Source organism: Vulpes lagopus, chromosome 18 (genome assembly GCF_018345385.1).
Source record: "Vulpes lagopus strain Blue_001 chromosome 18, ASM1834538v1, whole genome shotgun sequence".
Lineage (NCBI taxonomy): Eukaryota > Metazoa > Chordata > Mammalia > Carnivora > Canidae > Vulpes > Vulpes lagopus.
The window spans coordinates 40,911,166-40,926,042 of NC_054841.1; the positions used below are offsets into that span (position 1 = coordinate 40,911,166).

The following is a 14,877-nucleotide window of genomic DNA, read 5'->3' on the forward strand; positions in this document are numbered from 1 at the left end:
AAATTGAAAGTGACAGGCTTTTAAAACTATGGCCTGATTAGAAAGAAATAGTGGTGGTACTGGACACAAGTAGGAGAAAGAAGAAGTATGGTAGGACTAGAAATCACAGAATGGATGCAGAAGTGGGCTAACGGAGGCTAGAGCCTTTTTACTCAGCTGGCAGGAGGGCCTGCAGTAGGACAGTGTCCTACTTGTAACATAAAGGGAGCAGATATTGGAAGTGACTATTTCAGACCAGATGAATACAGCCCAGATGAAATCACAAAAGAAAACAAACAGACAGCTAACCAGGAATCAGGAATTTCAGCAAGTAAATATATATATATATATATATATATATATATATATATATATATATACATATTTTAATGACCATTATAGGTTTCCCTCTCTGTCAGAAAGCAGAAGTTTCCTGTGAAACCTTCTGTAAGCCAGAGTGGCTCAAAGCAAAGAAGCAATTAATATTTCATAAAAGTAAAAATCCTCTTCAGATTTCTTTTGGTTATTGAAAGCAGGTACTAATGTAGGTTTTTTGTAAAAGCAAAGTGCTTTATTTAAAAAAATATATCTTATACAAACCCTCTAGATAACATTCTAGAAGGTCTGTTTTCTACTGGTGTATTTTTCCTTCCTGTCTATTTGATTCCCCTTCCTTTCTACTGTTTCTACTGAAACATCTCTACTGCATAACATGCATTCTGGGCCCCTAAACCAACATGCCTTCCTTTGCTCCCAGGCTAGTCATGGGTCCCCAGCTCCGATTTTCCCAAGCCATATGCCTGGATGGGATTCCAGGTAATATGAAAGCATGATGATCAATAGATTTCATATTGGGAGCGGATGACCAAGGCTCATATCCTGTTTCTACTTTCTATTAGCTATGGGACCTTTGGAAGAGTTTTTTATCCTAAATAATTTCTTCAACTATAAAATAGATTATTTACTGTATCTCTACCTCAAAATTGTTATGAGTGTTGTTAAATGGGATAATTCAGAGCTTTTCTAGTAGAGGCTGGCACTGCTCCTCATCCTTCATACCTCCATCCAACTACTCACCAAAGCCAGTTGATTCTACCCCTTGACTATCTCCTCAATTCATCCTCTTCTTTTTGTTCTCACCTGCCACCATCTCAGACTTCTATCATCTCTTATCTGGAGTATTTTAATCCGTTCCATGTGGGTCACTTGTGTCCCCCTCCTGCCCCTACCCCAATCAATCCAGGCCCAACAGAGCAGCCAGGTGAAAGAAAAGCCATGGATCCCTACTACCCTACACTACCCTCCTTAGTAAGGGGTACAGAGTCCTTTGTCACATAACCACTTGTTCTTCTTCTGGCTTCTCTCTTTGCTCCACTCCCTTGGTTTTCAGTGGCCCTGCAATATTAAATCACTGTGACTCTCCAAATATACATGCTCACTCTCTCCTCTAGATCTTGTTCCCTGACCTTTGGAACATTTCCTGTCCTCTCAACTCATTCTACCCCCATTTGCCTAGATATCTTCCCTGTAGGCCCATCTCACAGTCCTCACTCTCTACTCTAGCCTCATTGGCTACCCCCAAGTCTTCAAAGGTGCCATGGTCTTCCTCATAGCAGGTCCTATGGACATGCTCTTCACTCCATCTGGAAAATTCATCTATCTCTCCCTTTTTGATTCATTAATTTCTGCCAATTAATTTCACACAGTAAATGCCTTAAACTTATCAGCTCAAATACCCTTTGCACAGGGAAGTCCTCTCTGATGACCATGTTAGATAGAAGTCCTCTTGGCAAACTGTACTTCCCTCCATTAACACTTAACACAATTGGGGATAATATGTTTGTGTAATTATTTGGTTTAAAAATACCTTAGATCAGGTCTCCCATGTTAAGATAAGGATTCAAGGGCAAGTGGTTGATTTGGGGAATAATCCAGGAAGCACCAGGAGGAAGTAGGAAAGTGAGACAAGGAAAGGAAGGAAACAAATACAGGTTTATGAACAAGCAGGTTATCCTGTGGGTGGTCAGGACTGAGTCCTGCAGGGGAACTCTATGGGATGTGCCCTAGAGTTGTCCCACTCAAGGGGAATGGAGACAAAGTATTAATTACCTTATCCTGTCCAACACTGATTAGGGGCTGCTTCCAAATTTGCTGTACAGAACAAGCATCCTATTGAGACTAGAAAAAACCCTAAGGCAGAGTGCTATAGATGTTCATGAGGGGAAGCCACTGGTGAATGCAGGTTGAATGCAGGGGACTTGAAAGTTTCAGCCTCAACATCTACCTGCTCCACTGGAGCAGCCCATTTCTTCACCAGTCAGCTCTAAAGCAACCTACGTAATAGGAACACAGCTTGAGTTGCAGATGCACGTGTAACTTTAAATTTTTGAGAAGCAATGGTTTAAAAAAAAAAACTTAGAGAAACAGGCAACAGGAATTTTAACTCTTTATTTGACTTAACCCATACAGCCAAAGTGTCGCATGTCAACATGTAATCAATATAAAAATTGTTAACGAGATATGGTACCTTCTTGTGCTGTCCTTAAAAGTGGATGTGTATTTGACATTCACAGCACATCTCCATTTGGACATGCCACATTTCAGTGAGTGTGATTTCTGCACTTAGGACTTATTTTCATGTAAAATAAAGGAAGTCATATGTTGAAATTTATTCTAGTATAGTAATTTCAAATAGCTATTAAATAAACATGGGGTTAAGCAAAACCATTACTGGAATTCTACAGTTTTTAAAGAAAGATAAAACACATATATTTCCCTGCTATTTTTATAGTATTGAGTAAGCTCAGGAGGAGTGGCTAAGTTTTATCATCTATAGGACTATAATTTGAATGAAAGCACATTTTTATTAAAAGTTCATATTGAATTATGGAAAACCCACACATTGCCTTCATCCTAAACTTCAAAATTCCAAGTTTAGGTTCTTGAATTCATGGTAAAATCTGGTAAATGGTAAAATTAGGTAAATGGTAAAATTTCTATTTTCACCACTTAAAATATAGCATGTTTCAACACTAACAGAACAACTATGGTGCCAGAGGACATGGTAGAAACAGAAAGATGAAGGATTTTACTTCCTGCAACCATGTAGGACAGCCTACAATCAAGCATACATATACTGTATACTGAATTGTATACTGAATCGTGCCCTCCCTGAGAGACACCAGCTCTTAGCACATGCACATTTTCAAAGACTGTCTTCCCAGAGAGCCACAAGAGCAAAGCAAGTGGAGAACTGAAGCAGGTCCAGCTTTCTTCCATCAACTCCCAAAGGGAAAGGCCTTTGTCTTCCTCATAGCCTAGTTTATTTCCTCTCCACCACCTTGAACTTCGTAGGTACTCACCAAACATTAATTGATGGCAGGGATACCTAGCAGCTTTTGAATTTATTTATGGAATGATTCTTCTACCTAAAGAACATCTTTATATCTCTTCTCTTCAACAAAAAAAAGTGAAACTGTTTCATCTTGCCAGTTCTGTTCTAACATCTGCAGAGAGCACAACGTGTGAATGTTTTAAACAAATGCGTGGGCACACCAGTTTTCTTGACTTAGAAGCATAGATGACAATAGTAAGAAATAGAATTTTTAGAAGGAAATATAACCTTAGGGCTTAAAGTTAATAGAAGGCGCAATTGTTGTTTTGTTTAAGACAGAGAGAACAAAGAAACCGCATTGTAATGCTATTATGCTAAGCTTATTCGGCCATAATTTTCTCAGTTACGATGTAGACACAAGTTCATACCTGAAAACTGGTATAATTCATGGTCAATTCACCAAGATAGGTCAACTAGTAGGAGAACCGTATGCATCAGCATAAGTTGATTTGTAGCCTCAGTTGTACTGTGAAGTCATTGGAAGACTTTGGGAAAGTTGCTTAATTCCCATTTGTTTACTAATCTTTTTAAGAAAGGCCACATTAATGTATTTCTTATTATTGTCATTCCTTAATAGTTATTGATTATATGCTGGATGCTTCGTATCTCTGTGAGGCACCGCAACTTCCCCTGGGAAGATTGTGCTAATGAATAGTGTTTGTAAAGTACTTGGAAATCCTTGGATTAAAAGCTAACCATATCAGGGTAAAAGTATTTGTATTAACACACCATATGGGAGAACCATATGTTGTCTATTAAGAGGGTGTGCGTGATACTGAAAATAGCTCTCTGGTGCATTGCTTTGTGTTATTTTTATACCACATTATGTCATGGCAAGTTTTGGTTTGCCAGGGCCATACCTTTGTTGTGAAATGCTACAAAGTTCAATCCTTCAGCAGGTATTTGTTGAGTTTCTTATTGAATACTTGCCATCATACAAAATATATGGAGAGAACAGTTGCAGCCTATAGTCTCATGTCTTTCCTTTCACTGAACTTGTGTTACACTTGGGTCTCCCTTAACAGACATATCTGATTTAAAAATAACAGGTTCAATTATTTCCTCTTCCCTCTACATGGTCAAATGCCATTTGGGGACATTCTTAGAAAAAAAGAAAAAGGACAAGGGCACTTGGGTGGCTCACTTGGTTAAGCATCCAACTCTTGTTTTTGGCTTAAGTCATGATCTTATGGGTCATGGATTGAGCCCTGCATCGGGCTCCACATTCAGTGGGGAGTCTGCTTCTTTCCTCCCTTTGTCTCTGCCCCTCCACATGTGACCCCTCTTCTCTTTCTATAAAATAGGTAAACACATATTTAAAAAAAAAAGAAATAGGACCAAGATGGTTGTCTTCTCTGTCCTATAATTGAAGACCCTCCATGAATCTTGCAGACCCTCTGTAAATGAAGCATAGTTATAATAGTATTTATTTCAAGTAGAATTGGTACTGACAGCCAGGAAAGCAAGCATTTCCTCAAATGGGCTATGTGTGCTCCACCACCTTCCCAGGAGGTGCTAAGTTATTAGCCTGGATGACTGTATTGTAAAAAGTTCTATACATAACCTCCACTGACCTGAGGAAGGAAGTCATTCTCTAAGGTGACTCCTCCAGTAAGAAGACAAAATGGTAATGGGATATGGTAACAAGAGCCTGAGTTCTGTGTCATAGGCACCTTCCTTGAAAAATGCTGCCCTACATGATGTATGAACCTCAGATTTTATAAGTGATTCTTGAAATAGGAGATAATTTCCCCCTTTTTTTCCTGATTAGTTTGTGACCTAGCCAAGCAAGGCCAGATCAAAAAGAGTATATTTCATTAATTCACAAATATTTACTGAGCACCTATCAGGTGTTCATTCTAGGTACTTAGGCAAACTCAGGCAACGAAGCAAATAAACATCCTTGCCTTGGTGGAGCTTACATTCAAGTGGGGGCAGACATACATAAATAATATAATACCTACCTACATTATATATTAGAAGATAATGGATCCAGATAAGGGAGTTGGAGGGTGTAGTGGTGGAGAGATGTAATTTTAAGTGGAGTGTTCAGCATAGACCTCATTGAAAAGGAAACATTTTGAGCCAAGACTTGAAGGACCTGCAAACAATTAGGGCAGAGGGGACAGAAAGTAGAAATACCAGGGAATAAGAAACCTTAGAAGAGATAGCCAGTGTGGCTGGAGCAGTGTGCATGGAAGGGTTCTAGAAAAATGTCGGGGTGGGAAAACCATAGAATTCTCCACCAACAGGGCTTTGTTGCTTTTGAGCAACATTTGAGCAGGGCAGTGGTATTATCTGACTTGAAAACAACAAATTGTCTGGCCTCTAAGTTGAGAAGACGTCCAGAGGAGAAGAGATGAAACTACTGTCACAACCCAGAGGAGAGAGGAGGGAAGGAGGCCAGACTTGAGTGGTGGTGAACGCAGATGAACTCTAGCTACCTGTGCTTTCTACACATCACCACATTGGAATTTTAGCAACCATTACTCTTGATCAAAGACACATGATATTTCAAATCAAAACCCACAATTTAATGACATTCAACCAGAGGCTCAGATAGATAGCATACCTTTTCTCATTGAGAACTGAAATATAGTTCAAGCAAAATAATAATAACAATAATAATAATAATAATAATCACTGCTTAGGGGAAAATGAAGTTTATTATTTAATTCCTTGACAAGTGTTTATGGAGGCCCTAATGAACTGAGGACACCACAGCAAGGCCCTCCTTCTCAGGACTTACAACTTTGCCACCAAGGGTCAGAAGAGGTCACAGGAACCTGCAAGGAAGAGAGATCTCAGGCTTTGGCATCATCTGGGCCTGAGTTTAAGATTCAGCTCTGCCACTATTCATAAGACTTCAGAGAAGTTAGTTGTCCTCCCATAACCTTGATGTCTTCATCTGTAAAAATGTAGACAAAAGTGCAACTCAGTAGGACTCTTATGGGATTCGCAGTAATAGGTGTGAGGTGTGTAAGAGTGTAAGTGCCTAGTGCCAAGGAGGCATTTGGAAAAGCATCTACCACTCATGTTAGATGGTGAGGACCCAACTGGACATCTCTTTATCTGCATTGAAAGATGCGTGTGAAGCTTTCCATTAGAATAATGATGCAGCCAACTTGGGAACTTATTTTTCTCAGACTAATCTATTAAAATTGACTAATTGGCTGATGACACCTCCAGAACAAAGTTTTTAAGTTTTTGGAACTAAGCGTCACTCCCTTCTTTCCTTCTTTCCTTTCTTCCTTTCTCAAGCCAGGAAGTAGAGCTGAGTGAGTAGGCACTCCTTACATGAGGGAGGTAAGGGTGAGGTGGCAAACACCCAGCACAGAACTTAGGCAAGGTGAGGAGGGTGTCTCCACATTGGGCTAAAGAAACTGAGCAGACATGACAACTAAATGCACAGTGTGATCCTAGAAAAATATGATAGATATTATTAGAAAATTGGCAAAACTTGAATGTGGTCTGTGATTTAGATAGCAGGAATGTCATCAGAACTAATCTCCTGATCTTGATGGTTGCATTGTGGTTATGAGGGAGAATGTCATTGTTTGTACAAAATATATACTAAAGTATTCAGGGCTCAGGTGATTCAGGAGGTGATAATTCAGGAGGTGATTATGCCTGCAACTCACTCTTAATAGGTTCAGAAAAAGAGAAAAAAGAAAATTCTTTGGACCATTCTTGTAACTTTCTAGTGTTTAAAATTATTCCAAAATAAAACTATTTTTAGCATTGACAAAATAAGTTTAGAATTGTAATATTATGCTCATCTGGCTTTAAATGTAGGACAAACTCAATTCTCAATGTTCTTAGTGTTCTGTGTTAATATGCATGACGATATACTTTAACTTGTTAGCTATTATTATATTCAGTACCATCTTTTCACGTTTATGCTGACCCATAATTTATCTTATCAAAACAACAAATATTAGTTATATTTCTAAGGAGGGAATAGTGGGCTCTGGCATCAGCTGACTGGGTCAAACCCTGCTGCCACCACTTGCTAGCGATAGCATCTTAGGCAAATTACCTAATAATACCTCTATGTCTCACTTTCCTTATCCATGAAATGTGGATAATAATAATAATACCAAACCCATTGGGTTGCTATGAGAATTAAATGTCATGGCCTATGCAAAGCATTTAGACACTGAGCAGAACATAGCCAATATTCAATAAATATAAGCTGGTATTAACCAGTATTATCCTGCTACTCCTATAACTCTATTAAATAAAACATAAGTATAATTGATGAAGGTGCCTACTCTTTTAGACCATTCCTCCCTTTTATAAGGTAATTTTTCATGTGTGTATATTCTAGAGAATTTGGGAATGTATTAGATGGCAAAATGTAAAAATTAAAGACTGAATTCTTTATAAATAAAAGAGGATTGACCAAAAAAAAAAAAAAAAGTTGAGCCTTCCTCACTTGAGAAAAATAAATATACCATTTGTATTAGTCAGTTGTTGTCACAATAATGCTGTGTAACAAATAATCCCCAAATACAGTACCTTACAATGAAAATATTTATTCTTGTGCTCCCAGATCTGTGAGTTGATTGTCATTCAGCTGATGTACACTAGGTTCAGCTGAGCAGTTCTGTTTCAAGCTATGACTTGCCTGGGCTTAGCTCCAGATGGACCTTGAGTTCAAGTCTGCTCCACATATCTCACATTCTCTTTAAGCCAATAGCTATAGGGCCATCTTCTCATCATAGCAAATGTCAGGAGTATAGGCACCAAGTCCAATTATGTTGCAAAGTTAAGCCTCTTGCTCACATTATATTCACTAATATTTCATTAGCCATATCAGGCAACTTGGTCAAATCCAACATCAGTGGGTTGAGACATATTCTCTGCCCACAGTGAGAGAAACACTAACTGCATAATCCATGACAGGGGACTGAAGAACTGGAACCAACAATGTAATCTGCATTATCTAACCTGTATTTCAATTGCTTATGCTCTGTTGCTCTGTGTCTGGAAATGTTGACACCTCTATAAAAAAAGAGTATATTAATCCATGAGCAAGCAGTGCACATCAGGTTGTTTCCTCAGGTATCAGGAATGGATTTGCTGATTTACTTCCCCTTTCTCTTCCCATCCCCAAGCACCATTCACAAACTACAGAATTGGGATGGCAATCTGTGGCCATGATAGTGTGAGTTTTCCCTTGTAAATCTCATACAGAAATAAACATGGGTTACATTCTTGTCATCCAATAAATAATGCATTCCTTCTACCTTCATGAATTCAGTTTGCAGCAGGCGTCTCTTATTTTTATTTCTATAAAATTCTTGAAATATCCTTACATATAGTACATGCTCAATAAATATGGGTTGGAAGAGTGAAGAGCAAGATACTAATAACGGAGAAGCAAAAATTATGCAACTAGAATTCTCACAGGTTGCTGAGCATTTTGGCCCGAGAAAATAAAGTGTTATGTGACTCCCACTGTGAATGCAATGGCACTTTATTATCTGAAATAAATATGTGATCTTAAAGGCATACCAACTATGAGGATTTAGCTTCTGCGTGACATTTTTTAAGCTAACAAAATAGCCTGTCTCTTCCCTATATTTCTTCACATTTATTGTAAGCCTTTTAAATCCCTTCTAAAAACCGTAAGTTTATATTCACCACTTTACTTAACTTTTTACTGTTTATGGGCTTCCTGTGAAGATAGCTAGACAGACAAGGCTGATGAAAAGAAAAGCTTGTCCTTATGAAATACTTACCGGTAACTGTGTAATGGGATTTTTTTTCCCCTACCAGTGGAAGACCACTGTTTCAGTAAGAACCCACTCATCTGAGGCATTTTAATGGATGGAAAGCTATACGCCAGCCAAAATGTCAAAATGTCCTTCTGAAAGAGTGAAATGAATGTTAATCCAATTGCCAGAGAACGCTTGCCTTGAAAGCAAGACTTCTACACTGGCTCCCCCTGCTGGATTCTAGGATGCGCTGTGTGGAGATTGATGAAAGCAATGTACCTAAACCTTGTCATCTGAGGGCATATTATTCAAACGGCAAATCCGGCACTCTTCGAGAAGGCACTTACTCAGTAATACACATGCCAGCTGTTTCTGGAGTTTGTTTCCTAAGGGCAGAAAGACTGCAACTGGATCCTGCAGTCAAGGGTCAAAGTAGGAAACAAAAGCATACCACTTGGGTGGCTGTGTTAGGGAGTGGGCCGGCATGCATATGCATATGGGTAAAAACCCAGGAGCAGATATGTTAGGAAAAAAACAAGACTGGTTTTTATTGTTGTAGAGCTGGACTTGGGGAATCTGACTGGAAATTTCCTTCTCATGCATTTCGACCCGCAAGAACCAATGCCTCACCTTCCTTGACTTAATTGTTTCTCTTTCCCTTCTTATCTTCCTCTCTCCACAAGAAAGCTTTTTACTCTATAGGAGATGTGTTAACCAGACTAATTTTAAAGGCAGCCTGTCACTGCGGACTTCAAGCCTATTGTGAAATCTCTGTTAAAAAGACTGTCTGCTGGGGGTGGGAGTCAGGGGGAGACAGAAAAGCTGCCATTTTCTCCTGCTTGATTCTGACTCCATTTGGTGGGAAGAAGGGGGAAGAAAATACTGACCTATGTTTTTGACACATGCTGTAGCACAACTTAACCTTGTTAAGCGAGCCAGAGCAGCAAGGATGGCTTCCTAGAGCAAAAGCCAACGCCTGTCGCCTACTTGGAGGACTAGAACAGAGCAAGTGGCAGACATTATGGGGTACTATAAACGTGCCATTTAGAACACAGGGTGTAGGTAGCTACAGAGCTGCCCTGTGCCAGATCCTCTGTTAAAAGCTATCCTCTATCCTCCAGGACAAATAGCACAGGCATTGTTGGGCGGAGGGAATCATACACACACTTACATATCCATTGGTAACATTCCTTCCCTACTTCAGAAACTTTCTTTCTTTCTTTCTTTCTTTCTTTCTTTCTGTCATACTATTATAAACTTTTTCTTTCATTCAAGTCAATTTCAAACGTTTTCCCATCTGCAAGTCTCTTCAGTCAATTATTTTTCAGAGCTTCTTAGTGAGATGTTTCCCCATTACTTCCAAGGCTCTTGTTGTGCCTCTACTATTTGAGTTCTCCACTGCGGAGGATTCCCCAGCCTCTTGCCTCTGGATTAAGAGCTGGTAGTACTGGATAGCGGGTCAAGTAATCTGAGCCTGGTTTCAGGTCAGGACCTGAAAAGGGCTGTGCTGGGTGATTCTTCTGCTCCTTGAGGCACTGGCTGAGGTCACCATTTGGCTGCATGCAGCAGGCAGCTGGGCAGGGTTGGAAGGTGCAGAAGGACTCACCCATATGCCTGGCCCCTCAGTGCTTTGCCATATGGCACCCTGCCCTTTACATGTGCCTCTTTCTTGGTAGGCTAGCCTGAGCATCTCTAACATGGTGACTGGCCTCCCAGAGGGAGAAAGTAGAGCTGCTCGTCCTCTGAGGCCTTGGCTTAGAGGGGCCAGAACATCACTTACATGTTTCATTGATCTAAACAAGTCATGGAACCAGTCTGGATCCGTGAAAGGAGAGAGATTCCATTTCTTGAGAGATAAAGGATCTGTGGCCATCTTTAACCCATAGTAATATATTCCAGTCACTCCACTTCTCTGTTTTCTTCACTTTAACTACATGTTTTATATTTTGCTCCTGTGTCTTTATATAAATATTTCTTTTTAAAAATTTTCCAAATAAGAAGAGATTTAGAAACTCTCCCAGCAGTGAGGTAGAAAATTTGCCTTTGAAAATTTTATTTTTTAACTCATAAATTCACAGATATATATATATATATATATATATATATATATATATATATAAAACACATTTTAAGCCAAAAGAAAATGTTCACTAGTTTCTAGTACCTAGCCATCATTGCACCTGCCTAGTGATTTATTTTTCAAGGAGTTATTTACTATGGTGTAAACTTGACCGACATAATCTGTTCAAGACAAAATATTCCATAGCATAGATGTGTTAGACTGTCATGTGTAACTTAGGTACAAATAGATATTTTTAGCAATGTCTATCAAACAGGAAAAGATGCCATAGAAACTCAATCAACCAAATTTCCTTACATGGTGCATATTGCTTGAGTCAAGGCAGAAAAGCAGATTTGAATTAAGATCAGTACTGTATTTTGGGAAATGCTGTGCAGGGAGAGAAATGTTGTAAGAGTGCTGAGTGAATTTTGTTTACTGTGGTTCAACATTTCATCAAGCAAATCAGGTGAGAAGGGACAAGTATAAATGTACCTATTTATGTGGGTAATTTTTCTGTTTTGCGCCTCTGATTCATCTCTCTGCCTTGCTTTGGGAGTCATGCTACATTGGTTACAATTAATTTCAGTGCTGCATATTAGCCATAAAGAGATATTTCATAAATTGACTTGATGTATTTTTCCCCCTCTGTGGTTTTCTTGAAAGATGAGAATGGTCCAGAGGAAAAACAAAGTACAGAAGAAACAGAAGGGCAGAGTCAAGAAACAGGTGGGCTCAGATTTCTTTTGAGGAGTCTCCTAGGCCTCATCCACAGAGGTGAACAATAACTTTACTCAAATGTTTTCTAGAAATGCATATACCTTTTCACCAGTTGACTTCAGTATTCATTTAGGTCTCCTTCAAGAAGCCATCAATTCCACTGACTACAGGTGAGAGTGCTTCCATTCAGAAGGGTACATTCTCATTCCTCATTCACCAATTCCATTTTTTTTCTGCCTAACAACACTTTGCTTCGAAATGCTCTAAGAGCGACCAGCAGAGGTTAGAAGGGCCAGCTCAGAACTTGGCTGCATTAGGATAGGTCAAAATTAGCAGATTTTGTTTGGGAGAAAAAAATGAAATGAAAAAATGTTAAAAGGAAATAAATAAGAGGCTTTCCCTCCATGAGGAGTAGAATGTTCTTCACTGTTTTGCATTACACTTTGAAGAGCTGTGTTTCTGGTTGTATTTTACATCTCCTCTGTGCCCTAAGAACAGATGTGTCTATTGGATGTTTATAGATTCTCTGCTGTAGATTCTAAGTTGAACATCTTTAAGTAAAGTAGCACTTAAGGCTCTAAAGAGATTGTCACCACCTTTAACATCTCATTTCTTCTTAGCCATTTTTGTACTCAGGCGCATTCTTCTTTAAAAGACTGATAAGCCTAGTTATGCCTTTATCAACACCACCACCAAAATCAAAATATCCTTCCTTTAGTCTCCAAGTCCTAATGAGCCCCGAGAAGGGGCATTTTTTTAAACAGTGGGCTCCATCTTATGTGTACCAGGCACGTCCTAGGCCATATACTGAACTTTGGAAATCAACCAGGTAGTGTGATAAGTTTTTCACTGAAAACTTCCTACGTTAACCTTGGAACTTTTGCTAGAGAACTGGAATCTTTTATTATTAACCTGGAAGATGGAATTGAAGAAGGCCAATCAGAGAAAGCACTGAAGCAAAGCAGCAAGGACCTTGTGTAGCTGCCACCGGGTCAGCTGGCTCCCTTGGCCAAAACATAGTCCTTGCAATGAAATGAATTTCTGATACAGCGAACTGTTGTTATCCAACATCCCCCACCCCAGCTCCTGACACACACATCATTATGCTCCATGGATATGAGTCTAATGTGAGAAGCTGTCATTGTTTTCACTGTTTGTGGCTGACAAGTATTAGTCAACTAACTGCTGACAGCTGAGGCCATTCTCTGAATAGTGAAATTTCACAGGTTTTATTCACTCACTGTTCTGTCCCCAGCTATCTTTATCACCATAGATTTTTCCCATACTTGTTCACATACACACACACACACACACACACACACACACACACACACACGTACACATTTGCCCATGTTTTATTAATTCATCCTTTTTAAGCTAGTAAGTTGAGAATAAGCAGTTTCTTTTTGGATTTGGGATTGCCTGTCAGCAGAGAGTGGTTGAGTATAATGTAAGTTTTCTTCTCCACCTCTTGGATCAATAGCATTATCATCACAATATGTTTACCTGTCAATGTAAAGAATAATCCTAAATGTACCCCGAAGGGGCTTCTCTTGCTCTTCCAAGTGAATCCACTGGCTGGGACAAGTCATGGCAGGATCCATCTCTGATCTTGGCTATTGTCAATATACATGATTGTGTCTGCTATGGCTCATTTCATAGCCTCCCTAATCCAAATGCCCAAAAATCAATGATGAGGTCCCGGCCATTAAAGTCCTTTTGACCTACTGTTGTTCTTCCAAAATATAAATACCTCCTTTACATTTAATATGATTTCCAACTTCAATTTTGATTATGTAACTGCAGGCCTCTTCTACATCATGAAAAACACACAATCTCAAACCAGCACAGTTTTGACTGCTGTCATGATCAAATCAAATCAAAGTTGTAGACAATATTCCTCAAATAGTCCTTTAACAAATGCATATCAAGAGTCTACTGTGACTCAGGCACTGTTTTGGGCACTGGGATATAGTAGCAAACCAAAAAGACAACATCCTTGCCTCCTTGAAGCTTATATTCTGATGGCTGTGGAGGGAGGTAAAATTCAGAAATAAACAATAAACCAAAAAATACAAGGTGGTGATAAATGCCTTGTGGAGAAATGAGGTAGGTAGAAGGAATACTGGGAAGGCAACTTTCCATTGTCTGGATTTGGGAAGGACTCCCTGAAGAAGGGATATTAAATAAAATCACAATGAGGAGATGGTGGAAGAGCATTCTTAGATGGAGAGACAAGATGATGCAGATGCCTCAAGACCAATTTTAGCATACTGGAGAAATAAAGTGTGGCTGGAGCATGGTGCATTTGGGGGAACATGGTGTACGATTTGGTTAAAAAAATCATAGGACCAGATAATGTCTGATTCCATAAGATTTTATTTTATTAGAACTACAAAGAGAAGCCAGTGGAAGTGTTGAAGTTTTAATGAGCTCACTTTGCCTGTGAGTAAAAGTGGTTACAAGAACCAGAGTGAAACTGGTTAGACTATAGCAGGAAAAAATGATGGCAGTTTCTGGAAATGGAGACAAAATGGACTGATCTGTTATGTTCCAGACAAAAAGATAACAGGATGTGCTGATGGATTTGGATGTGGAATATGGGGAAAAGAAGAATCTAAGATACTTCCTAGATTTTTAGCATGAGTAACTTTGTAGATGATGGTGCCATTTGCTAATATATAGAAGACTAGTCACTAGGCACAGTTTTTATTGAAGAAGTTAATAGTTCAGTTTTTTTCCATGGTAAATTTGAGAGGACTCTTAGTCATATGGAATGTCAAGAAGCTAGCTAGTTAGATATATGATTCTGGAGAGATGCACACTAAGATACAGGTTTGAGATTCCCTGTCATATAAATGAGATTTAAAATCATAGTTCTGAAAAAAACAAATATTTACAAAATAAAATAAATAAAACCATGGGTCTGGGTAAGATTCACTAGAAATAACATGAAAATAAAGAAAACAATGGGCTTGAGACACCAAGACATCTAGATATGT

At 39.0% G+C, this 14,877-nt stretch overlaps 1 protein-coding gene across 2 annotated transcripts in view; it reads left to right on the top strand.

The window, feature by feature from the left end:
* Positions 1–14,877, top strand: part of MACROD2 (mono-ADP ribosylhydrolase 2) — a 1,912,080-nt gene that overhangs the window by 1,779,655 nt on the left and 117,548 nt on the right. For both annotated transcript variants that reach the window (XM_041733514.1, XM_041733515.1), the window contains exon 12: positions 11,822–11,884. In XM_041733514.1, coding sequence (XP_041589448.1) covers positions 11,822–11,884 — 63 coding nt within the window. The remainder of the gene's footprint in view (positions 1–11,821; positions 11,885–14,877) is intronic.